Source organism: Scyliorhinus canicula, chromosome 12 (assembly GCF_902713615.1).
Source record: "Scyliorhinus canicula chromosome 12, sScyCan1.1, whole genome shotgun sequence".
NCBI classification, from domain to species: domain Eukaryota; kingdom Metazoa; phylum Chordata; class Chondrichthyes; order Carcharhiniformes; family Scyliorhinidae; genus Scyliorhinus; species Scyliorhinus canicula.
This window is the reverse complement of record NC_052157.1, coordinates 138,672,464-138,698,532: the sequence shown is the minus strand read 5'-3', so window position 1 is coordinate 138,698,532 and position 26,069 is coordinate 138,672,464. Positions and strand designations below refer to the sequence as shown.

At 40.8% G+C, this 26,069-nt stretch overlaps 1 protein-coding gene across 1 annotated transcript in view; it reads left to right on the top strand.

The window, feature by feature from the left end:
• Positions 1 to 26,069, top strand: part of acaca (acetyl-CoA carboxylase alpha) — a 324,414-nt gene that overhangs the window by 111,128 nt on the left and 187,217 nt on the right. Inside the window, exons 24-29 of the mRNA XM_038814269.1 lie at positions 1,048 to 1,172; positions 3,902 to 4,015; positions 14,151 to 14,264; positions 19,504 to 19,593; positions 21,042 to 21,160; positions 24,811 to 24,834. Of these exons, the coding sequence (XP_038670197.1) occupies positions 1,048 to 1,172; positions 3,902 to 4,015; positions 14,151 to 14,264; positions 19,504 to 19,593; positions 21,042 to 21,160; positions 24,811 to 24,834 (586 nt within the window). The remainder of the gene's footprint in view (positions 1 to 1,047; positions 1,173 to 3,901; positions 4,016 to 14,150; positions 14,265 to 19,503; positions 19,594 to 21,041; positions 21,161 to 24,810; positions 24,835 to 26,069) is intronic.

Below are 26,069 nucleotides of genomic sequence, written 5' to 3'. Positions count from 1 at the left end.
TGATATAATTTTATGGAACATTAAGGGAAGTCCACATCGTCGATCGATCAATGTATTTTGTATTAAATAAATTGTCTGTCTTCATTATTCTGGTTTCCAGTGCCAAATTGGAACATCTTGGAGAGAATATCCAGGCAATAATGAAGGCTAAAATCATATTTTAAAAACTTAAATCTGTCATGTATAATTGTGTCAGGTTCAGTTGGTAGTTGTTGTTGTTGGACCCCCAAACCTGGGCTTGCAATCTGTATTGTCATTCTGCTGCAGCGCTGAAGGTGTGCTCTTGTCATTCAAGATGTTGAAATGTGTGTGTTCCAATGGGCAATTAGCAACTCGTGGCACTGTTTGAAGATCAGTGTGTTGGCTGATATTCCTCTTGTCAACCATTGCAACCAAGAAGCAGATTATCTTGTCATTCATCATTGATGCCTATAAGCTCTTGCTTAATGCAAAATGGCTGTCATGTTTTGGCCTACATAGCAACAGTTGCTACACTTCAGAAAGTAATTATTTGTATGTGAAGTAGTTTGAAACATGATAAGACATTATATAAATGCAAGTCTACTTCATCCTCATTGACCCAAAATCTGCTTTCACAATATGCATTTATATCTAAGGGCATGCATTTAAATTGGATTTTTAACCATATATTGAATGTTTTGAATTTTTGTTTTGCAGAAGTTGATTGGAAATTCTGAGCTTTCATTTGAATAGTCTGAATGAAATTTGCAAATTATGCGTCAAAACCAGATTTTGACGGAAACGTAACCTGCATGAAGCACTGAAATATGAGGTTTAAATCTGAAATTATACAGCACTGCTTCTCTATATATTAGGGCTTATTTTTGGGTCTGATGAATTGAGTTCATATTAACGGGGTATTCATTGTATCAGAATTTTTCTTTTGAGGCTTGACTGTAAGTGAAGTAAGAGCATGAAGAAAGTTCAAAAGGTTTCTCTCAGAAAATGTTTAGAGGCTGAAAAGATAGCCTTCATGCCAGCTCTACTAGAGTGATATTTATCTTTAATATCTTTTTCAAACTGCAGGTCATTATGAGAAATGTGTCTTTGCCCTTCGAGAGGGCCATAAAGGAGACATGACTACAGTCCTGAACTACATCTTCTCCCACGCCCAAGTCACCAAGAAGAACCTTCTAGTTAGAACGCTTATTGTAAGTTAAGCTCTGTTATGCCCACAAATTCCAGCTTCCAATGTGCTAATCTCGAGCGATAGGTCTATATAGTATTTCATGTGATTTTAAGTAATGCTTGGCCATAAGAATCTCATTATTCTAACACAAAGCAGTATTTCCTTTGAGATTTCTGAAGTAGCTTTGAGCCGGGCTGTTCATTTCTCATGTAATCACGCTGTGGTGATGGAGAGCGAAACGGCAGCTGTTCTCTTTGCAGGCCTTCAATTTTCTTCAGAGTCCAGTCATTGAAGTGTGTAATTACATGGGGGTGTCATGGAGGTGCTAGTCCTTTTCAAAGAGTGGGAGACGGCTTTGTTCACTGACATTGTGCGAGGGCAGATTGCACTCGACACTACTGCTGGCATTTTAAGAGGACAGAAAAAGGAAACTTTGCACACAGATAATGAAAACTCACTTTGCTGAACTCCTGGAAAATAATTAAAGTTTGATTTATTAAAAAATTGCTGCCTTTGTTAAAAGTTTTAAAAAGTGAGGTGATTTTGGCGACCAAGTTTTCCAATTTTATTGAGGCCCTGTCGACTCCATTGTTTGCCCCAATAGATATTATATAATAAAATATATATGTAGAAATAAAACACATGTACAAATATTAGAATTTTTAAAAACTGGAAAACATTTGCTGATTATTCACAAATCCAGGGTTTACGTTGGAACATTACAAATAGGGACAGAGGTATCGCTGCAACAATGTTGCAGCCCTCTCATTGCCTTTCTGCTCATTTGAGTAAGGTTTTCTGATGAGCCCAGTGTCAGCCTATTTGCCCATATAATTTTATACACAAAATCTGTTTTGCTTCCTCAATGCTATCTGTTCTCCGTTGAATCATTATCTCTCAATCAAAAAATATTGGGTGATATATAATGGCTATCAAAAGAAACTGTTTCAGACATTCTCTTAATGTGTTTTCAATCTTCAATCGCAGGAAGTGTGTCTGCTTTAGTTATCATGCAGTTGCATAGTTTAGATCTTTGAATTGACTCCTTGTTGAGTGTTGGGACACAGTCACATTATTCTGATCTCCATTTCCTTGTCTCAAATTTTGGCACGACCATCACTTAGTTGTGAGATGCTAAACAAATGCAGCTATTATTTCTCATCAGCTCCAGTCTAATTTGCATTTTGACATGTCTTTGAACCCCGCCATGTCACCATGCGATCAGAAAGTTGTGTATGTGGGTGAGAAAATACCAGGTAAAGTGAGGTGGTAAACTAATTGGGGTTTGTGCTGTAATTAATTGGATGACATTTTAAAGCATAATTACTTGCACTGTTACTTTATTACGATAAAATGCATATATGGTTGTTTAACCATTATTTTTGACAGTTTCTGTTGTCACCAAAGCTCTGACTGCTGTTAGCTCATTTTGGCAAAATAATCGCAACAAAATTGTTTTGCCCTTACAGCTGGCATCTGCTAACACTGTACAGGCTGGACGTGGAGCTGGGTCCTTCATGGTCTGTTTGCCTTAATCAGCTACTCCCAGTCTTAGTCAGCTGAATTACTGGAGGGATCTTGGGTTAATGTTTCCAATATTAAAGTGTGGTGCTGTGGTTGAGGAGGTTGACTCTGTAGTTTTTTTTTTCACCGTGAATTACTGGTCCAAAGGTGAGTAACCAGTCTTGTCGTTTGTTGCAGAGTGACATTCTCAGAAGCCTGGGGACAGACTATTTGCTGGCCATCTAGAATTGGAGCTGGGGTAAGGGGCCAACATCAACTTAAAAGGGCAGAGAAAAGGGAACAGTGATTCAATAAGAAGTAGAATTAATTTCATAAATGTATAGAAATGCAGAATCCCATTTACAAGACAATATCCTGTCCAGAATTTTTCAAAAAAGGTTTCATGATTTCAGTGTAGAACTGCTGTAGTGAAACTTTGAGTTAAATGGAAATATGGAGCCAGATACTGTGTTACCTGTGCAAAATATTCTATTCTGCTGTGTCTTGAGTGCTAATTTTTCAGACCATTCTAAATAATTGCTTTAGTGGGTGGCACACATATTCAACCACGCATTTGCCCTCCTGACCATCACGGCTGTCTTTACTATCCCTCCTGAGAATGCAGAATAAGCGCATTTAAAAAAATAATAATAATAGCAGCAGGCCAAGTGCTTCTGCAGGCCGACTGAAAGAAAATTGTGATTTATAATATGGCACAACTCCATGACTCTTACATTTCTCTCATTGTCGGAAAGGGAACTTTTATTTTGAGGGCATAGGTTTAAGCCATACACGAGGCAATGATTGATACAGCTGAATTACAGATGAGCATGTCTTTGATTTTTATACGAATGCCTGTTTGATCACTGGCCATTTGCCGATCGTCTTGGATTCAAAATGGGGGTAAGGGGCTGAACTTACCTTCAAATGGTAAATGAAGCAAAGTTTTGAAAGGAACTGTAATTTGGTACTTCAATAAATGTGCTTAGTTTTACCTAATATACAATGTTCTATAGAGATTTTATTCTAAGTTAGATTCATGATTTCACTGCAGGATTACTGTGATGGTAAAAGAGTTGTATGGCAATATGGAGCAAGCAATGCTAAAATACAGTCATGATGTTTTATATTTCTGCAAAGTATTGCATTTTGTTCTCTCTAAATCTTTTATTTTTGAAGAATTGAAAAGTGCTAGATTCTTTTTGAAAAGCAGAATTCAGTGTGACTTTTGTGTATGTCTTCCTTCAGGACCAATTGTGCGGACGGGATCCAACCTTGACTGATGAGCTGATTGCCATTCTAACTGAGTTGACACAGCTCAGTAAGACCACAAATGCTAAAGTGGCTCTCCGAGCTCGGCAGGTAAAGATCAAAATCTTATAATTGACTTAGAATTCAGCTGCCCATCTTTGCGCGTGTGTCTTCATATCCTTTTCCCCTGCTCCCCTGTCGTCCAGCAGGATGGAACTGCCCTATCTTGGTTCTATTCTCATAGTTATAATCTTAACCAGGGAATCCCGTGCAATACCTTTTTTTCCTGTTCATGCTGCTTTTCCTCTGCAGTTCCCCAGTGGATCTATCTTTGGCACCTGTGTATAAATACAGGCTCTGCATGCATCCCACCGACACCGCTCCAATCGCTGCCACCACCTCCTTGGACCCCTCAACAGTCTCTGATGTGACATGTTTATCCAACCCTTTGCCTTGGATGAAAATAAATTTCCTACAGCTAAATATTGGAGAGACTGATTCCATTGCATTTGGTCCCCCACCAGAAACTCTGGTGAATCTTCTGGAGTCTTAAGTCCACTGGCGAGTAGGAGGAAAAGTCGGCATGATACCCGCTGGATGGCTGAACACAGCAATCTTTTGTTAGACGTATTAAATGCTGTGGTATGAAGAGGCAAAAGTTCTTCTCCTTTTTTCACCAACACACTTTTATTTGTTGCAACTGACTCTGCACAGACCTCTACACATCACCAGATCCAGAGGCCACCTGAAGCCCCTTTTCATATCAGTGTCAATCATTGAACACTTAACATAAATGAGACAATCATTGAACACTTAACATAAATGAGACAACTAATTGCAATGTCTCTTAACCCATTACATAACAGTCTCCCCTTCCTTGGAGAAAAAAAACCAATTGGGTGAAAACAAAATTTCAAGAAACTAAAATTTCAAGAAACTAAAACACACACCTGATTTCCCCCCCTTTTTTTTTTTGAGTAGAAGAAGAAAAAAAAACATTCACAGAAACAGGCGCCCTTCATTCACAATATCCAAAAGTTTCTGTGAACCAGCCCCTCTTTTTGTAAAACAGTCTGACAGTTGATAGCTACTGTCAACCCATTTAATTTTTGTTATTTCCCCTCTGTCCAACATCTATTTCAAACTTGCGATGTCTATCCGTAACCTCTTTTCATTGACACTTTTTGTAGAGTGCACATTTTCCCACAGGGATTTATTGTCAATGTGACAGTCAATAGATATATTACCCAAATCCCCAAACCCCATAATATCTGTCAATATTTAACTTATATAAAAGGCCATATCCACCGCTTCCACTAAGCTTAACGTCTCAGCAGCCAAAGTGCTTTTGACCACTCTCCTTATTTTCTTTGTTTCCCACACAAGAGGGCAACATTTACCATTGTTCCCCAAAAGGAAAATTATAAAACCACCTGCGCTTGAAACTCCATCACATAAATTTGCATCGGACGCATCACTATAAACTGAGTTTCAAATGCCTAAGATCACCTAAAACCGGGAACTTCAAAACGCACTCCTGCATTTTTAGTTTGGCCAACACTTTATTCGCTCTTATTATGTCTTCCACTTTGGGATCATTCATTTTTGTACTCAACTCTTAAGACATCAAAACTCATGTCCGGTAAAGTCTGTCTACCTAACCAGTTCAGTTGCCCAATTAAACTTCGCAGTTGCTCTTTTCCTATCTTTGAAACCATTGTGTCTTTTTGTGAAACCCGGCCACGACTAATTGCCATTGGGCTGATGCTTTCCAAATAAGATTGCTGACGTAAAGTTGCCCCTAACTTAGTCTGTCCGATTTCCAGTCCAATATATTTAAATGCACCGGAAGCCTGACTTCCAACCCTGAATTCTTTCCTCAAACCAGAGATTACAATAGCTTCAAAATCACTAGTCCCACCCACAATAAATCATCGACATGCATCATAAAGATGCCAGCAAGATTTCCTTTGTAGTGCCAGTAAAACATTGCAGGATCTGCTTTCAACTGGCAACAGCCTAACTTTAACAAGACTGACCTTACCGAAAAGTACCACACTCTAGATGCATCATTTAATCCATATACACATTTGTTCAACTTCCAGAGTACCCCTTCTGTGTTAGCTGCTTCTTTAGGAGGACGGAAAAAAATGTGTCTCTGGGGCTGATGCCCCTGCAAAAAGGCAGCTTTTATATCTATAGATTTGCATTCCCATGCCTTTGTGGCTAATAGAGCCAAGAAGATCTTTAAAATAACCTTTGCTGCTGTAGGTGAATCTACCCTTAAGTCCTGATCTTCTAAGTTTTCTTCAAATCCCCTTGCCACAAGCCTGGCCTTTGCCTTATAAGTTCCATCTGGAAGAACCTTTTCTGTACAAATCCATCTGTGGGATAGAGCTTTTTTGTCCCCTATCCGGTACTTCCGTGTATACCCCAAATTCACTCCAACTATGCAATTCTTGCTGTTTAGCATCTTTGATAACTTTTTCATCTAATTTAGTGCATGTGAGCTTCTACTTCTATTAGTATTCGTAGTCTTACTCCTGTTCCGCGATCTTGATAAACTACGTCCCCTCTCCTGCCTGGTATCTCGTTCTGTACTGCTACTGCTTGATCTTTCTCTTCTGTAGCGGGATGTCCGTTCAATAGTTCTCGACCTTTTCCTGCGAACCTGTTCACTGTCCGATGTACTATCTGAACTGGCACTGCTTTTCTGTGCCCTCCATTTTTGAACTTCATTTTCCCAATCCATTGTCTTAACTTCCTCCCCTGAATGCTGTACATTCAACCAATGTTTATACTTTCCAGTGGCCTTCCCTGCTCTAATAACAGTTGCATCCTTCCATTGATTAGACCCGTCAGGCAAGTATGTCACTTTTGTGCCAACCTTTGGCAGTTGCCCTTTCGGAAAAATGGCCTGATCTAATTTAGCAGAAGTGTTATGTTCCTCTACAGAAATCCTGTCTATATCAGTTTACTGGTCCTCATAGTTCTGTAACACATGCGTACCAGATGACTCTGGTTCCTCGTCATGTCTGTCTGCTCTGTCTAAATCTGAAAATTTGTAATCGGTACCCATTATCCTTGATGAATGTACCCTAACAGTTTGATTACCATGTTGCAAAATAAATGTTTTGCCATCTATGCCTATGATCTTCCCTGGGCCTTTCCATTTATTATAATTGTCTCTCTTATAGTATACCATTTCTCCTTGCTGAAAAACGGCATCTGATGGCCGTACATAATGTCTTAAAGCTCTCTGAATTCTTTCAGAGACTTCTGCTTCCAAAAAAACTTTTCTACTGCTATGTAACGCGTTTATATGTTCAGTAAAACCTGAGCTAATTGTAGTCCCTTCCCAAGCTGGAGGCTGGTCATCCAAAATGGAGGGAATTTTAGGATTTCTACCAAACACTAATTGATAAGGATATAGCCCCCAACCATCTGCAATGAATTCTTTGAATGTACCGCCCATGCTAAAGCTGAATTTAGAGTGCAGTTTGGTCGATCTCCCAAAAATTTCCCAAGCATGTCATCGATAACAGCATGATTTCTTTCGCAGACACCATTACTAAACGGGCTTTCTGCAGCTGTGTTCATAACTCTGATATTCATATTTTCACACGTTCCTAAACTCACCATTAGCAAATTCTCCCCCATTGTCCGTAAAGAATTTTGCTGGTGGACCCATTCCTGTCCCGATCCATTTTTCCACAATTTGATCCAGAATTACTCTCTTTTCTTTACTTCGTACAACTGTTGATTGACTAAATCTGGTTGCTAAATCTACAAAATGCTAAATAAATATATTATTTGCTTTATCCCAAATCTTAAAGGTCCATGGCCACAATGCCATTAAAATCCCTGGCCAACGGTAGGGTTGCTATCAGTCGTGCTGGTGTCTTTCTGCACTTCCTGCAGACTTCACAGCAATCACTAACCTGTTCTATCAGTTTAGTATAGTCGTCATCCCTTACCCCTGCATCCTTTAATAAATTTTTCAGCCTCCGAGGAGACGGATGTGCAAATTGCGTATGCAGTTTTACTACAACAAGCTTTTTATCAGCTAAAGTCCCATTTTCAACTGCCATTAACACATCCTTAACCACTCTACTTGAAATATGATTTGTCAGTAATGGAATACAATAGTGTCCCGACTGTGTAAATTGTAAGTCCACTGTCTTTCCAAAAACTGTTGCCTTATCCTGTTCTATACCCAGTTTCATGTGTGCTTTCTTCAACGACGGTCTGCTCAGAAGCAAAGGTATCTCACTTGATACAACATCCGTGCTAATGAAATGATTCACTCCAGCAATATTGCAAGGGATCACCACTCTTTTCAGCGACTTCAGAGTATTATCATCCCCAAACCTGAAACTTGTGGAACTTTTAAATTCTTTAACCTTGTTATGATTTTCAGCATCCAAGGAGTCCAGATAACATTTTAACCAGTCAATCCCACACACAGTAGATGTGCAGCCACTGTCCAATACAGCACAGTTGAAGGATTCTGCAACCAACACCCTCATTACCGGCGTAAAACAGCTTGTTAATAGGACAATGGCTTATTTCTGGTCACTATCTTTTTCCTCTTCTGACTCTTCCGTGTCATGTGTTGCTTCAAATACTCTATCATAACGAGTTGGACAGTTGAAAGCATAATGGTATTGAGAGTCACATCGAAAACATCGATTTATCATGCCCCGTGCATTTCTGGGGTTCATCCTCCTATTGTAGGTTCTAACTGGGTTTCTGTCTTCATAATTTCCTTATCTCGGTCTTTTATAGTCTTGAGGCCTGTTCGTATCCATACGATTTCGCCATCCTGTTAGTTGTGTATCTTCCATATTCTGTCTTATTGCAGGCTGACCTATTTGGGTCATCAGAGCCATTGGAATCGAATGTTTCCCCAGAATTTTTTTTAAAGCTGTTGTCATCTGTTCGAATTAGGTATCGTTATCCGTAAACTGAACTCCTGTCAAAACCAGGAGCCTATCCATGTTGCTCACTCTTCCACAGTCAAGTAATTTAAAGGCCAACACAGACTGTGGAAATTCCAGCTTGTGTTTCTGCAGCCTTTTATATAGTCTGCCAAATTCCATTATATAGTCTTCCATAGATAAATCCTCCATTTTCCGGAACTTATCAAAATCCGACCGTGCTTCATACACACTTAACAAGTCATCTTTCTTATAAATCTTATCCATATTATGTAATAAAGTTGCCAGACCTTCTTCTGAGTCTAACTCTTCCAACTCCAGCTCAGAAAGCACTTTGTTTCGGATTTTACTGCCATATGGTAAAGAAAGAGCCAATGCCATACCTTGCTTTCTCTTTCCTAAAGCAATCGCCTTAGTCCACATAACTACCGCACTTCTCCATTGGTCGTATGATTCCCTTTCAGAAAATAAGGGAGGATAGTCATATCCAGCCATCTTCGTCCTGGGTTCAGCCATATCTCATCTTTTTTTTTCACTCCTTGGTTTGATCTGGAAAAATCGTATCTTTTAACCCTTCACATTTACACAGCAACTACTCTCTGCTACCAATTGTTAGACGTATTAAATGCTGTGGTATGAAGAGGCAAAAGTTCTGCTCCTTTTTCACCAACACACTTTTATTTGTTGCAACTGACTCTGCACAGAACTCTACACATCACCAGATCCAGAGGCCACCTGAAGCCCCTTTTCATATCAGTGTCAATCATTGAACACTTAACATAAATGAGACAATCATTGAACACTTAACATAAATGAGACAACTAATTGCAATGTCTCTTAACCCATTACTTAACATCTTTCACTGTCCAGCTGGTTAATTATGCATCAGTGAAGAGCTTAGCGAATCTCTGGGCAGGCAGGAATTCATCTGTCGTACCGTTATCGCTTGGGTCATATTTAAATGGCAACCAGACAGCCAGTCACTCTGCAGACGAGGAATTCCCCATTACTCCTAGAGTCCTTGCGGCTGTACTCATACTGGAGAAGCTGGCAGACGTGAGTAACCACATCCTGGAACACATGAAAAAAAGAAAACAAAAAAGAAAATCGCTTATTGTCACGAGTAGGCTTCAATGAAGTTACTGTGAAAAGCCCCTAGTTGCCACATTCCGGCGCCTGTCCGGGGAGGCTGGTACGGGAAACCGTGCTCCTTGTATTACTTTTAGTTCATCTCTAGATAAAAACACTGACTGCGTTACACCCATGGTCCAGCCAATGCTTGTCATTGCCTTGTACCCTGTTTGCCAGTAATTTGACGCGGACCCCCCCTAGCCCAGTGCTGGAACCTCTTCTCATCTGGAATAGAGCCACTACCGAGGCAGGGTTACCTGTAGCCTGTACCATCGATGCCTCAGTGGATATGTGATCGAATTGAAGTGATACATTAAGTGAGCATGTCCTTTACAGGTTTCCCTCCATCCCAAATAGTACATGCAAATTCTAATTCTTTCCACTTGTCTAGACATGGCATCCTCGCTCCACACCTTCAGGTAAAGGACATTCTGAAGGACCAGAGATGGGTGTTCTTCCCATTCATACAACATGGCTCTCATTATCATGGTCAAGGAGCAATATGTGCGATGTTTCATGGTTTCCTCCACTATCCTCAATTCTATTTGGACATTAACAGCATGATCCATTGTCAGACCGTTAACTTGGGAAGATGGAGGTTTGGTGTCATGAGTTGGCTGCCCCATACTAACCGTACTCCTGGAAGTAATCCACCTCCCTCCCTCCCTCCCTCCAACCCTACCTCTGAATGCAGCAAATGACAAATGGTACAGAAATAACAGCAGCTCCGCACCTTGCTTGGATCTTGATGTTATGCAGTGCATGAATTGAGAAAAAACGTGTGGATTTCACCATGGAGGGGAGAACACAAGAGCATCTTTTGACATCCAGTATCCCTTTTGTCAGCCATTTGTGTTGCATTTGAACTTCACCCATCCGAAAAGACCCACCACCCACCTTGAAGGGTGTCAGTGACTGACAAACTGTGGTCAAAATCAGTTTGGAAAAATAATGCATGTCACTTTTCAAACTTGTTCCACCACTCTCCCTGTGTCATCCATCAACTACCCCCAGTCCTCCACAATATCACCATTCCTCTCCCCGCTGTCATCCTTGAATCTCTCTCAGACCCTATCATGATCCATTCCAAATGCCTTTCCTCTCCTTAGAATTGACATCTGTTACCGTCTCCGTGCCCACCTTGACTCTGCCCCCTCCTGTTATTTGTAATCTTGGCTGCCTGTCTTGTGCCTTATTGTCACCCACCTTCACCGACAGACTCTCACTCTGGACCAGCTGCCTCCTCTATCCCACTCTCTCCCCTGACTGTTACTGTCCTCTTTGATTACTAATACCTTGCGCTCTCCCTCCAGGACCCCAGCGTCGCCACCATCAACCCTGCCTTCCAAGACACTCATCCCCTTCCCCTCTGTTCCCTGTTCCCTTCCCGAGTAACTGTGCTGAGTAAAGCATTGTGTGACCTCTTGTATTGTGTTTGGGCCGGAGAAGAGTTCCTGACCACATATCCATCCATCTTCAAGACTGAAAACTTCAACTTTCATAATGTTGCTCGACTCTGCCTCATCTCATCTGCTGCTAAACACTCGTGTGTGTCGTCTGTTGGCTCTTGACGTGATTATTCCAGTACTCCCCTGACCCCCCCTCCTTACATCAAAAACTCTGTTGCCTGCGTTTTAGCTTGCTCCAAATGTCATTTATCCATCACCGCTGCGCTTACCTTTGCTGGCTCACTGCCTGACAGTCTACCTCTATAGCTTCACCCCACCATATCCCTATTGCCTCCTCCAGCTCTGTAAACCACCAGAACCTCTGTGCTTCATTTCTGACCTCTTGCCCATCCTTTGTTTTAATCACTCCACCATTTTGGCCATGTTTTCAGCTACCTTGGGGCTTTAGCCCTGGAATTCTCTCCCTAATTCAATCTTGCTTCTTTTAAGATACTCCATAAAACCAAACTCTTTGATCAAGATTTTGGTCATCTGACCTGGCTTCTCCTCCTGTGGCTCATTTAAAAAAAATGTCATAAATATTTGTGTTGATGCCATTCCTCTTAAGTACCTTGGAATGTTTAATTCTGTAAAATGTATTCTATAAATGTAAGTGAGGTTATGGTTATTGTAATGTGCTTCTCTATTCATTACATGAGGAAATGGGTATAGTTTTAAGATACTTGTGCATTGGGCATTGCCTCTAACTTCTAAGTTTCATTTTTAAAGGCTGCCTGTAAGTCTTGGTTTGTTTAGATGCCTGTATGGCAAGGCAGTTTTTACAACACTAGAACGACAGGGTATAAAAAAAATTGGACTGTTGCCTAGCAACCAGGGCCCCACATAGGAAAACAGAAGCAGTTAGTTCAGTTGAGAGAAGGTCAGTGCAGTTGGAATCAGGATTCCACAGACATTGCCAGTACAGGCAGGGCAATCTTAGAGGGCATCCCAACATGGAGCGCCAGTTTGTGGGGGGTGTATTGATTTGTTTTGGAATGGTGTGAGGAGTCAAGTGATGCTGCTGTCACTCGGCAGACTTCTACCTGTTGTTGGGTAGATCACATCTGTTATGTCTTGTTAAATTTGTTACTGCTGTTATTCTATCTGACATTAATAGCTGCTGTCCACGTATCCGATCAAAAAAATACAAGTCCGGATCTCTCAAGCTGGTTCCACCCTGGGATCTGACTTGCCCAGTAGTAACATCAGCTGGAATCGTAACAAATATATCATAACTTTGCCAGTTGACGGAATATTATGACTTGTGTTCAATGCAACAAAACCGTTTTGTGTTCTTTGGGCCATGCAGGCAAAGTGGATGAAATGTATTTGGGACGATTCAACAAAAGGCAACACCTGCTTCATCATGGATTTTGAAAAAAATCTTTTAACAACTATTTGTTACAGTATTGCAATCTAGCAGTAACAGCAGCTATTATATAAGTTGATTTAATACAGCTAGTTATTAAATTCATTGTTACAATCCCTGTTAATGTTTTAAGTAGATGGGAAGATCACCGAATGGAACCCTGGCTCAAAAGACCGTAACATAGAACATTACAGAACAGTACAGGCCCTTCAGCCCACGATGTTGTGCCGATCATTTATCTGAATCTAAGATCAACCTAACCTACACCCCTTCAATTTACTGCTGTCCATGTGCCTGTCTAAGAGTCGCTTAAATGTCCCCAATGACTCTGACTCCACCACCTCTGCTGGCAGTGCATTCCACACACCCACCACTCTGTGTAAAGAACCTACCTCTGACATCTCCTCTATACCTTCCTCCAATCACCTTAAAATTATGTTCCCTCATGACAGCCATTTCCACCCTGCCTTCTTCGCTCCAGTGAGAAAAGCCCCCTTTATTTTGTTCTTATAAAACATGGAAGGAGAGTCACAGGACCTCTAATTAGTTTCAGAAACATGGGGGAAATATTTTTAAATTAAAATAGAAAAATTGGATTATTATACAATACTCATTTACTCTCCTCTTAGTTTAAAAAATACACAGATTTAAAGATTAAAAGCAAATTACTGCGGATGCTGGAATCTGAAACGAAAGAGAAATGCTGGAAAATCAGCAAATTTGGCAGCATCTGTAGGGGGAGAAAAGAGGTAACTTTCGCTACTATAATCTCATTAACCCAGAAAGCCCCCTTTAAACAAACACGATGGCTGGGACAATACACTCCACTCTGAGCCCCAAGTGAATGTTTGTGGACTTCTCCATGGTGTCCCTGCAGGTGATTGCCATGTGAGAGTTTTCAAACTCCACTGCCTTCTCTCTCACTACATATTACTGACTGCAGTAATTCGCTAAACTAAAACTTTAAAAGCTTTAGCCAATAAGGCCTCAGTTGCTAATCAACCACTGCTGGTTTATTTATTCTTCATGGAGTAGCCCTCGAAGTACAATCAGCATGAATGTAACAAGAGTTTACCCATACAGGCACTGAAGCATTAAATTAAACCAACAAATATAAATCCCTTAAAGCTACCTTCGTTTTCCTAACATCATATATAAAGTTTCCTTTTTTCTGGAGCACAATGGGCCTATCTTTTCCCTTTTTATTCCCTAATGCAGAGTTATTGTTGGGGATCAGTACTTTAGTTCTCTTTGATTCTTTAGTTCTTTTGAAACTGTGTAATTAGCTTAAACTGAATATTCTGTTAGTTTTATCTGTCAAATGTGCATTGTCTGTTCCTGTGGTCCCCTTTCTACAGGTTCTGATTGCATCACACTTGCCTTCTTATGAGCTCCGTCACAACCAGGTGGAATCCATTTTCCTCTCGGCCATTGATATGTACGGGCATCAGTTCTGCATCGAAAATCTTCAGGTGCTTTTACCATGCAGTAATATTTGTCATAAATTAAAAAGAGCGTATAACTGCATACAATTGCTATTAAAAGTTTCATCAGAACTCTTTGTAACAGACATGTATAAACTTACTCTAGTTATATTGCTGGCCAGTGGTGGTGCTGCAGGTTATCAGGAGTACAATATGTAATTACAGAGTGACAAGCTTACCTGCACTGTTTCAATTATGGAAGTAGGTATAAGAATTAATAATGGATACATGAAAATAAAGACAAGACCTGTAACTTAAAATCTGAATCATGTCTAATTACGTCCAGCCTTTTGTACCCCATTTCACCTGATTACACTTGGGTGCTCCCTACATGCAATGCCATGATAGGTTGACAAGTTGATTTGATATGTGCAAAAGTGAGTACTTCAATGAAGAATTACTGTCAAATTACATAGGAACGTACATAGAAAATGGAAGCAGGAGGAGGCCATTCGGTCCTTCAATCCTGCTCCGACATTAATTATGATCATCGAGATCAATACACAATCCCGCCTTCCAGGGTTCAACTAGTTTTGTGGTTTTTTTTTTAAAGAAATGCAAAACCATTTGATACCATGCCCCTTGTACATCCAGTCTACTCCTTAATTTGAAATTTAAAAATTGGAACTACTTGTTCATTTGAACCCAGTTTGTGTAGAAGTGCCTTCTATGCGTGTTATTTAAATTGTTTAAATGAACTACTAGATAATTTATGTCTTACTTACGAGCAAAAATAGCTGAATTAAATTCCTCTTTTAATGTAATATGACCGAATACCTGTTTTTCTACAGAATTAATAATAATGCACTTTTTTTCTGTCTCGGGTAAATGTACCACCCAGCATGGAAGGGGATCAGAGGAGGAAGAACGAAAAACAGAAAGGGGAATAAACAGAGATCAAGGGCCACAGTGAAAAATAACAGGGCAAGGAATATTAAAAAGACAAAAGTGGATGAATTAATCGTGCAAATAGATGTAAACGTGTATGATACAGTCGGGGTTACGAAGACATGGCTGCAGGGTGACCAGGGATGGGAAGTAAACATCCAGGGGTATTCAGTATCTCGGAAAGACAGACAAAATGGAAATGGCGGTGGAGTTGCATTGCTGGTTAAAGAGAAAATTAACACAATAGTGAGAAACCACATTAGCTCCGACCATGTGGAATCTGTATGGGTACAGCTGAAAAATACCAAGGGCCAAAATGTGTTAGTGGGGGTTGCATATAAACCTGCAAACTGTAGTGGTGTTGTTGGGCATTAAACAGGAAATTAGAAATGGATGTGAAAAACGAACATCTGTCATTATGGGTGACTTTAATATGCATATAGATTGGGCAAGTCAAATGAGTAGCAATACCACAGAGGAGACATCCCTGGAATGTGTGCGGGATTGTTTTCTGGACTAATAGATTGAAGAACCAAATAGAGAGCTGGCCATCCTAGAATGAGCATTGTGTAATGGGAAAGGAATAATTGGCAATCTAGTTGTGTGAAGCCCCTTGGATGAGCAACCATAATATGATAGAGTTCTTCATGAAGATGGAGAGTGGCATAATTGGTTCTGAGACAAGGGTGTGAATTTAAATAAAGGGAAATGAAAATGAAATGAAAATCGCTTATTGTCAAAGAGTAGGCTTCAATGAAGTTACTGTGAAAAGCCCCTAGGCGCCACATTCCGGTGCCTGTCCGGGGAGGCTGGTACGGGAATGGAACCGTGCTGCTGGCTTGCTTGGTCTGCTTTAAAAGCCAGCGATTTAGCCCAGTGAGCTAAACCAGCCCCAAAGTACAATTGTATGAGACACAAGTTGGCCATGGTGGATTGGGGAACTTTACTTAAAGGGATGCCAGTGGATGGGCAATGGCAAGCATTCAAAGAGTGCATGGGTGAACTGCAACAATTGTTCATTCCTCTCTGACACAAAAATAATATCGGAAAAGTGGCCAAACCATGGCATAGGGGGTAAATTAGAGATCGTATTAGATCCAAGGAAGAGGCATGCAAATTGGCCAGAAAGAACAGCAGACCTGAGGATTGGGAGCAGTTTAGAATTCAGCAAATGAGGACAAAGAGATCGATTTAAGAAGTGGAAGAGTACGAGAGTAAGTTTAAGAGGAACATAAAAACTGGCTGTAAATACTTCTATCATTATGTGAAAAGAAAAAGATTGATGAAGACAATTGTAGGTCCCTTACAGTCAGAAACAGGGGAATTTATAATGGGAAACCAGGAAAAGTCTGACCAACTAAATACATACTTTGGTTCTGTCTTCACCAGAAATGTTGGGGGACATGAGGATTAGTGAGGGAAGAACTGGAGGAAATCGGTATTAGTAGGTAAATGGTGTTGAGGAACCCAGGGCCTGATAATCTACATCCCAGAGTATTTAAGGAAATGGCCCTAAAAATAGTGGATGATTTTCCAAGATTCTATAGACCCTCGAACTGTTCCAATGGGTTAGAGGGTAGCTGATGTAACCCCACTATTTATAATTGGGAGATCAAGAGTAAGCCAGGAATTATAGACCAGCCTGACATTGGTAGTGGGGAAAATGGTAGAGTAATGGCTAAATAAAGAAGTCCAGGAAGACCTGAAAGGCAAAAACGAAGGCATGCCATAATGCACAAGCCAGTGGTAAACTGGAGGATTGGGAGAAGCTTAAACAAAAGGCTACTAAAAATAAAATCAAAAGAGCCAAGAAGCACTACGAAAGGAAACTAGCAGAAAACATGAACACTGATACCAAAAGCGTCTATAAGTATATAAGGAGGAAGAGAATAGCTAAGGTAAATGTTGGCCCTTTAGAGGACGATACTGGTGAGATAATAATGGAGATGGCGGCGGCACTGAGCCAATATGTTGCCTCTGTCTTCAAGGTAGAAGATAAACATTTTCCAAAAGCTATAGTTAATGCGATGAACTTGGTGCAATAACCATCACTAGGGAGACGGCATTGAATAAACTAATGGGATTAAAGGCAGATACGTCTCCGGGAACTGATGACCAGCAGCCTGGGGTTTTAAGGGAGGTGGCAGCAGAGATGGTGGATGCATTGGTTATGATATTTCAGAATTCCCTGGATTCTGGAAGGGTCCCGGTGGATTGGAAACGTGCTAATGTGACACCCCTATTCAAAAAGGCAGAGAGGCTAAAAGTAGGAAACTACAGAATGGTTAGCTTGACCTTTGTGGTGGGGAAGTTGCTGGAATCAATCATTGAGGAGATGACTGAATATTTGGAAAGACAAAGCTCTACCCACCAGTGTCCGCATGGTTTTATGAAGGGCAAGTCATGCTTGACAAACTTGCTTGAATTCTTTGAGGGCGTAACCAGCAAGGGGGGACCTATGGATATGGTATATCTAGACTTCCAGAAGGTGTTTGACAATAATAATAAAAGACTAATCCAGAAGGTTAGGTCGCAGGAAATTGGGGTAGAGTACTCGATTGGATTGAAGATTGGCTGACTGACAGAAAGCGGTTTGGGTAAATGGGTCCTTCTCTGGCTGGTGAACTGTAACTAGTGGAGTATTGCAGGGGTCAGTCCTCCTACCTCAACTGTTCACAATCTATACTGATCAGCAAGCAGGGACATAGTGTAATGTAGCAAAGTTTGCAGATGATACTAAAGTGGGAAAGTAGGCAGTGAAGAGGAGATAACGATTTTGCAGGCGTATAATTTGGCAGATGGAGTTTAATTTAGGTAAGTGTGAGGTTACCCACTTGGCCAAAAAAATAGAAAGGCAAATTATTATCTAAATGGAAAGCAGATTCAAAATGCGTCTGGGCAGAGGGATCTCGGTGTCTTTGTTCATGAATCGCAGAAAGTTGGTACGCAGGTACATCATATAATTTAAAAGACAAATGGAATGCTTGTGTTTATTGCAAAAACACTGGAGTATTAAAGTAGAGAAGTGTTGTTGCAATTGTTTTGGGTGTTTGTGAGACTACATATGGAGTATTGTGTCCAGTTTTGGTCTCCTTATTTGAGCACAGATGTGGTGGCATTGGAGGCAGTTCAGAGGAGTTCTCCAGATTGATTCTGGGGATGAAGGGGTTGACGAATGAAATGAAAATCGCTTATTGTCACAAGTAGGCTTCAAATGAAGTAACTGTGAAAAGCCCCTAGTCGCCACATTCCGGCGCCTTTTCGGGGAGGCTGGTACTTGAACTGTTTGGGCTTATACTCGCTGGAGTTTAGAAGGATCAAAATAGATCTGATCGAGCTATATAAGATACTAAAAGGGATTGATAAAGTAAACTTAGACCAAATGTTCCCCCTTGTAAGGCAATCTAGAACGAGAGGTCACAGATTAAATGAAAATCGCTTATCGTCACAAGTAGGTTTCAAATGAAGGTACTGTGAAAAGCCCCTAGTCGCCACATTCCGGCGCCTGTTCGGGGAGGCTGGTACGGGAATTGAACCGTGCTGCTGACCTGCCTTGGTCTGCTTTAAAAGCCAACTCTTTAGCCCTGTGCTAAACCAGCCCCTTCTATGTTGAGATATAGGTTGAGAGGCAGTAGATTTCGAACTGAGATGAGGAGGAACTGCTTCCCACAGAGAGCGATGAATTTGTGGAACTCGCTGCCCCATAGTGCAGTGGGATCGGAGTAATTAAATGGTTTCAAGAAGGAGATAAATATGTTTCTGATTTTAAAAAACAGGTTAAAGGTAATGGGAAACAGGTAGGGAGGAGGATTTGAGACCAGGAAGTGATCAGCCATGATCTGATTGAATGGCGGAGCAGGCTCCATGGGGTGAATTGCCTCCTTCTGCTCCTAGTTCCTATGTTTACTCTGAAAGAGTTTGAAGGGAAGAAAAAAACTTCTAACTCCAGAGTAACTATTTAAGCATCCAAACCCTTACACTGGACATGCTGCATAAACGTGAACCCTCCTGCATGACCCCATTCCTTAAACTTTATAACTTAGTTGCTCCCTAAAAACGGGGAGTGACGTACCTCTCTACACCCCAGTTACTCCACAACGATTCTGCCGGGAGTGTGCTTTGCTGCTCCTATCTCACCCAGCCTGTGTGAGGAAGGATGGGCGAGGCAGGGACTTGGGGTGAAGTGAAGCTAAGTCTGCCAAGAGTGGCAATTCGATGGAGATTGCCACTCTGTGGAAGTTACAAAGTATTAAAACCACGTACGTGGTGAGTTACATAGCCCACCTCACCATGAATATGATGCACTAAAACTTTTTTTCGTGTGTTTTCTTGTTCACAGAAGCTCATCCTATCGGAGACCTCTATCTTTGATGTTCTTCCCAATTTCTTCTATCACAGTAACCAAGTGGTGAGAATGGCAGCATTGGAGGTTAGTCTTATACAGATTGCTTCTATTTCCATCTCGTGTCTGTTGTTTCATACATAGTTGGATATTCCAGAATGTTGTTGTGGGAGGTCGGTCTGTTTTGGTATGGTTGTCTTCACTACAGGCTGCTCCAAAAGAAAAGTATCCAAAGCTATGTGTATTCCCATGCAATTTTCTCCCATATGCTGTGACGGCCTTGAAACCATGCTGGGATCATGTTTTTACCGTACCAAGAGCTTTCTGAATGGTCCTTCCTCACCTTAGATGCATGCTGCTTAGATGAGTGTGGATAGGTCATTTTGCCTGAGTTGGTTGTACGCCATCAGTGGTGCACCTGATGAGGTTTTCAGCTGCCATCTGTATCTGCATATTTTGAAGGAATAAGAATACTGTCAGATTTTTTTCTTTCTAAGCACAGAAGCACTGAGGCCAATTGTCGTGCATCAAATGCCCAAAAGCAGGCTGGAATAATTCCCCTTCTGATTTGTCTCTTCAAAACTTCTGTTCATTTCCCTTTTCTCCCCCCCATTCTCTGCTTTCCCAAGTCACAGAGTAAATATGCGGCTCTGCTACATGTTAACGCATTGTGCACCATGTTCGGGGCAGCACGGTAGCATGGTGGTTAGCATAAATGCTTCACAGCTCCAGGGTCCCAGGTTCGATTCCCGGCTGGGTCACTGTCTGTGTGGAGTCTGCACGTCCTCCCCGTGTGTGCGTGGGTTTCCTCCGGGTGCTCCGGTTTCCTCCCACAGTCCAAAGATGTGCGGGTTAGAAGGATTGGCCATGCTAAATTGCCCGTAGTGTAAGGTTAATGGGGGATTGTTGGGTTACGGGTATAGGGTGGATACGTGGGTTTGAGTAGGGTGATCATTGCTCGGCACAACATCGAGGGCCGAAGGGCCTGTTCTGTACTGTACTGTTCTATGTTGGTACTCCAGTCATGAGTATCATTAAGTTTAATGTAGAAGACACTCTTGAGAAATACCAATGGTGATATTTGTTTTCTCTGATCTCTGAGGACTTGTCTCTAAAGTTGATCTTTGGATGATTTCTAACTTTTTACATCTGTGCCAGAGATGTCTGCGCAGAGAGCTGTTCCCTACATATATAGAGAGAGATATATAGAGAGAAGAACTGGAGGAAATTAATTTTGTCTTAATACGGTGTCAAATGCAGGACCTTTGGATGCAGACCATGATTTCATGATTGCAGTTCTCATCCAGTCAAACAAACTATTTTGGGGGGAGAATGTGACTCATTAGGAAATATTTTGGTTACCTGATGTTTGCATGTGAATGAACGGAAATAGATAATGGGATAAGTTGGGGGGAAAAACAGCATGCATTAATTTGTCTTAAAAGTATAAACATTATCCCATCAGCACCATGACTGACAACTTGGGAGTTTGATTAGAGTCAAGCTGGCCACATAATTCTGCTGTTTTTCTGCAGGTCTACGTTAGAAGAGCCTACATTGCATACGAGTTGAACAGTGTACAGCATCGCCAGCTCCAGGATGGAACCTGCATTGTAGAGTTTCAGTTCATGTTACCAACATCCCATCCAAATAGGTAACTAACTTCCTCTCTATCCCAGGACGAGAAGTCTGGATAAGAGTAGGTTGCTATGTAAAGTTTTGAGAATGTCGTGAGAATCATGGACATGGTTTTGAATGGAAAATTGCAGACAGTTTCTCAATATGCAGCCCCAATGGGCAAAGCTCCGAGTTGAGAACAAAATCAGAATATTGCACTGTAATGTCTATTGTATTTGCCTTCCATGACAGACAAACGTGTTTCTCTAGTTTATATCTAGTTTGATGAATGGCGAGGAGGCAACCGTAAAAGGGTGAGAGATTTATGCACTTCAACTCTTTGTTAAATTTCTGTGCAAACCACCTAATGTATTTACTTGGTTTCAGTTTGATTTTGGATCTTGGCAGTAGTGCAGGGCAAATGAAAGCTGGCACCAGCCAACCGTTTGTCAGACGTATTCTGTTTACTTATGTCTGCACCCTCTTCCAAAATGGGTAGAATGCAAGACAGACATGATGGGGGGGGGGATGACATAACTTAACATTATCACAAAGTACTTGTTTCTGCTTAACCAAGCTGGTCTCAGAAGGGTTGGAGGATTTGTCAGTCAGATTATTGAAGGTATTCACCAGACAACATTTGCTGTCCTTTCTCCCTGGTTTGTCCAGATGCACCAAAGCTGTTTCCCTTTTATCTCTTTTAAAAAAATATATAAACAGGTGACTGATGAATTCACTGATTACTGTGTTTCGTGGGATATAATATTTTGTTTCAAGTTCAATGCCAAAGTCGCTTTACACTGTCAGAATGTACTCGTCATATTTGCAATGACCAGGCCTGAATTTAAATGTGCTTGTTTCAATAGAAAATGTTGGGTTTCTGAGGGTGATTAAATTTACTTTCATTTTCTGGTAATAAAATGTTCAACAATCATAACTGCACAGTACAAAAATCTGTACTGGCATAATGACAGCAATCCAGTTGATAATGGGAAGGAGAACGTATCCTACACCTTTTCACAATTCAATTCTGGTGCAAGTTTGAAATTATGAGCATTTCTACCCTTGCTATCTGTCTTTTTTACTTTTCCCATTTCTCTAAATGATAATGGAAGTTGTAACAGTGAGGTACCCAAACGGGACTGAAGCAGAGAAACTCTTGCTCGACCTGGAACTTGAAGAGTGCCTGTATCTCTGGTATATTGTAGCAGAATTGTGTCCTATGATTCCTTTCCCTCATTTAATATGACTTTGTCACTGGAAAGCCTTTAATATGTTGTATAAATGTAGTCAATGTGCGTGTCTCTGACTGTCCATCTGTATGTGTGTTGCTTTCTCTCACTTTCTTCTTTTTTGCCCCAATTGCACCCTCCCACCACCCTTTTTCCCACTGAGATTTACTTTGCCCATTTTTTTGTCAAAATTAATTTCCAGTTTCATTTTGTTTTTAGACTCCTGTCTGTTTGCTCCTAAAAACATTAACTCCAGGTGGATTATCTCACTCAAATGGTCGTTCTACGTGTGTGAACCTATACCGTGAGTGTCAGCAGGACATTTGACTGGATGGATTGGTGTGAAGAGCATCATAGCCAAGCCCAAGCCTCAATTCTTCCAATCCGCTCCATGCCCAATCTGCATAAATGTGCACTTTGCAGTTCGATGACAGGATAGCAAGCAGGACTGGAGACCTTGGCTGCTTTTCTTCTCTCTTTATCCATGGGTGCGGACACTAATCGGTGCTCCCATCATTCCACCCCTGGTTGACACCAATATAGAACAGGAGTCGAACTCTGGGACAGGCCTAGGTTTTGTGCATCATTTCTACAGCAGGCAGTGTATTTGCCACCAGGGTTCAGTACCATCCTCCATGTAACTTGCTTAGGGTCTGCAGAAACTGCTACAAATGGCGCAGCAGTGGCATCCTTCACCAAAGTGAAATGGTCACTTCCTGCAGGCCTGATTTTATAAGGCCACGGAACTTAAATATGCATTCTGTAGAGCTTAGTCTCTTAATAAAGGAGATAGTATGTCACTTTCAATAACGTTCGACTTACAGATTATCAGATTCATTGATCTTCACGATATTTCACTAGCATTAGTATTATATAATTGTGACAAAACAATCTTCAAACAGTTCTGTCGAAAAATAACAATGAATACATATCTTTTAACAATAAGTACTAACCGTGTAAATTTATTATATGCTGAAATCTAGAGAAAGCTGTGTGGTGTAATTTGTTTTGCCGGAGCATGCCCAATGCAACAATATCACTTTAAATGTTAATGGCAATAAGGTTTACATAAGCGAAATGCATCAATTCTCACCTTATTATGCTTTGCCTCCTCATTTATAAAACTGGCCTGCACTGGCACCAAATCATGACTTGATTTAAATGCCACTATTAGCATGCGTCTTGCTTGCGTTCTTTTTTTCCCCTCACATGGAAATCTTGAAGGAGTGAGAGCCACTTCTGTCAGATGAAATGTTTCAGATGCAAAGGCTTGAATGCTGTGAAAATAAAAATGAAATGAAATTCTCTGAGCTGATGGTAAAGGCCAAGAGAAATTGTGATTGCATGTGTATGAAGATCAATCATAACTGTGAGGGAATGTGCAGGCTGCCGCTGTGTGTTTGCATTCACTGGAGCAGACTGAGATGTTGGTTACAGGTGCCTTTTATTCCAAATTATTCTAATACATATATTCCAAGACAATTCAGTTTGAATGATCGACATATTATGTTCTAATCGTGTAAGTAATTGTCTGCATTTAATTTGGTATTAATTGAAAGAATCTAAAATAGGCTTGATTTTAAAAATGAGGTTGAAATCTATATTGCTGAAATAAACCATGCAAGCTGTGTGTGTGTGTGTGAGGGGGGGGGGGGGGGGGGGGGGGGGGGGGGTTGTGTGCATCTGAATCTGAAAATATTTAGGATTTACCCACTCTGTCTCATTAATTTATCATAATTTCCTCTGAAGCTCATGTAAAAGAGGCTCTTTCAGCTTGAAGGGACTTGCTTATTTTGTTCAGTGACGGTTCCTACCTCCAGTAGCAGCGATCAACCAACCTGTTGCTTTTTTCGGTTGCCTGTACTGGCTGCACCCTTAACTCAACCTGGGTTTGAATGACAGGAAGACCTGGGACTTGCAGCTTTAGCCACAGGCACATGGGGCCATGACTAAAAGAGCTGAACTCAGCGCCACTGCAAAAAGGTCTGCTTCTTAACTTTTGTAAACTATTGTGCCATATGGACTCACAGCTGCTAATGATATGGCCCCCAGGGCAATTCACTGGACCATTCAGGGGCATCTCTGCATTCACAGCTGACCATTTAATAATATAATACCTTTTATCAGTGTCACATTAACACTGCAATGAAGTTACTGTGAAAATCCCCTAGTCGCCACACTCTGGTACCTGTTCGTGTACACTTGAGGGAGAATTCACCTAACAAGCACATCTTTCGGGACTTGTGGGAGGAAATCAGTTGTGTGTGTGTGTGTGTGTGTGTGTGTGTGTGTGTGTGTGTCTTCCTAATTGAAGTGTAACATTTAGAATAATGAATTTTCAATTATACTTCTCAGTTTGCTTCTTTCAATATGAACTCACAGTCCATCCTGATCAGTAATTACAATCCTCTGTTTATCCTTCTTCACTAACCTATCAGTAATTGTTTGATTTCAGAGGGAACATCCCCACCCTAAACAGGTACTGTACAATCATTTATTTACTAATTTTTCATAATTTATAAAAACAAATAATTGAATTAATTTAGTTTGGAATTGCAGAACAAAAGCAGGTTATTTGGCCCTGCATTCCATGCTGGCATTTTATCTCCACTTAATCCTTTTCCTATACTTCCACATCGAACTCTTATCAGCATAACCCTCTATTCCCTTCTCCTTCCATGTGCTTATATAGTGTCCCCTTTAATGCATTTATACTACTCGCACTAACCACTCCCTGTGGTACAAAAGTTTGCATTCTCATCTCTGTGTAAAGCAGTTTCTTCTGCAGACCCATTTGGATTTCTTGGTGACTATCTTGGTGATGCTGACTCTTGCTGTTCACAAGTTGAAATACAATATGTATCTTCCATCAAAACCTTTCATTATTTTAAGGGCCGTCAGGACACCGCTCAACCTTTTTCCTGGACAAAAGAGATTCAGCCTGTCCATCCTTTCCTGAGGATTATAGCCATACTGTTTTGGTATCACCCTTGTAAATCTTTTTTGTGTCCTTTTTTATATCCTTTTTATAATTAGACGATCCGAATTACAAGTACTTCAAGTGTGGTTGCCTAAGGTTTAATGTACTTTTCTATTTTTCAGTTATATCCTTCTAGAAATAAACTCCAGCGCTTGATTTCCTTTTGTTGTGGCCTTATTGACCTTCATCAGTACTCCCAGATTCCTATGCTCCACTATCCCATTTAGATCTTTATTTTCGAATTAAAATGTGGCCACCTCACTTTTCTCAGCTTAATTATGACATTTTTCAAATTTATTAATGCTGTCTTATAACTTCCTGTCCTCCCCAGCATTGACCAAACCTCCCAATTTGGCATTGCTTATTGATCCCAAAGTCAAAATCGTAAATATAAATATGAACCACACTGGTCCTTGCACTCATCCTTGTTAGAGCCCACTTCCAAATTTCTGTCACTCTGAATAGCTACCCATTTCCCCATCTCCCTGCTTAGTCAGCCAACTATCCATTCTGCTAACTCTACGTTCTCTGACCTTATTCATTAATCTTTTATGTGATACCGTTATCAAAGGCCCTTTGGAAATCTAGATATATTACATCTACTTCATTACCCATGTTTGCTCTCTCGCTTCTCACCGTTACCCCTTCAAAGAGGTTGGTCAAGCAAGGCATTTCCTTTAAAATCCATGTTGATTTTTCATTATTATACTTTTGATTTCTATATGGAAATGTTC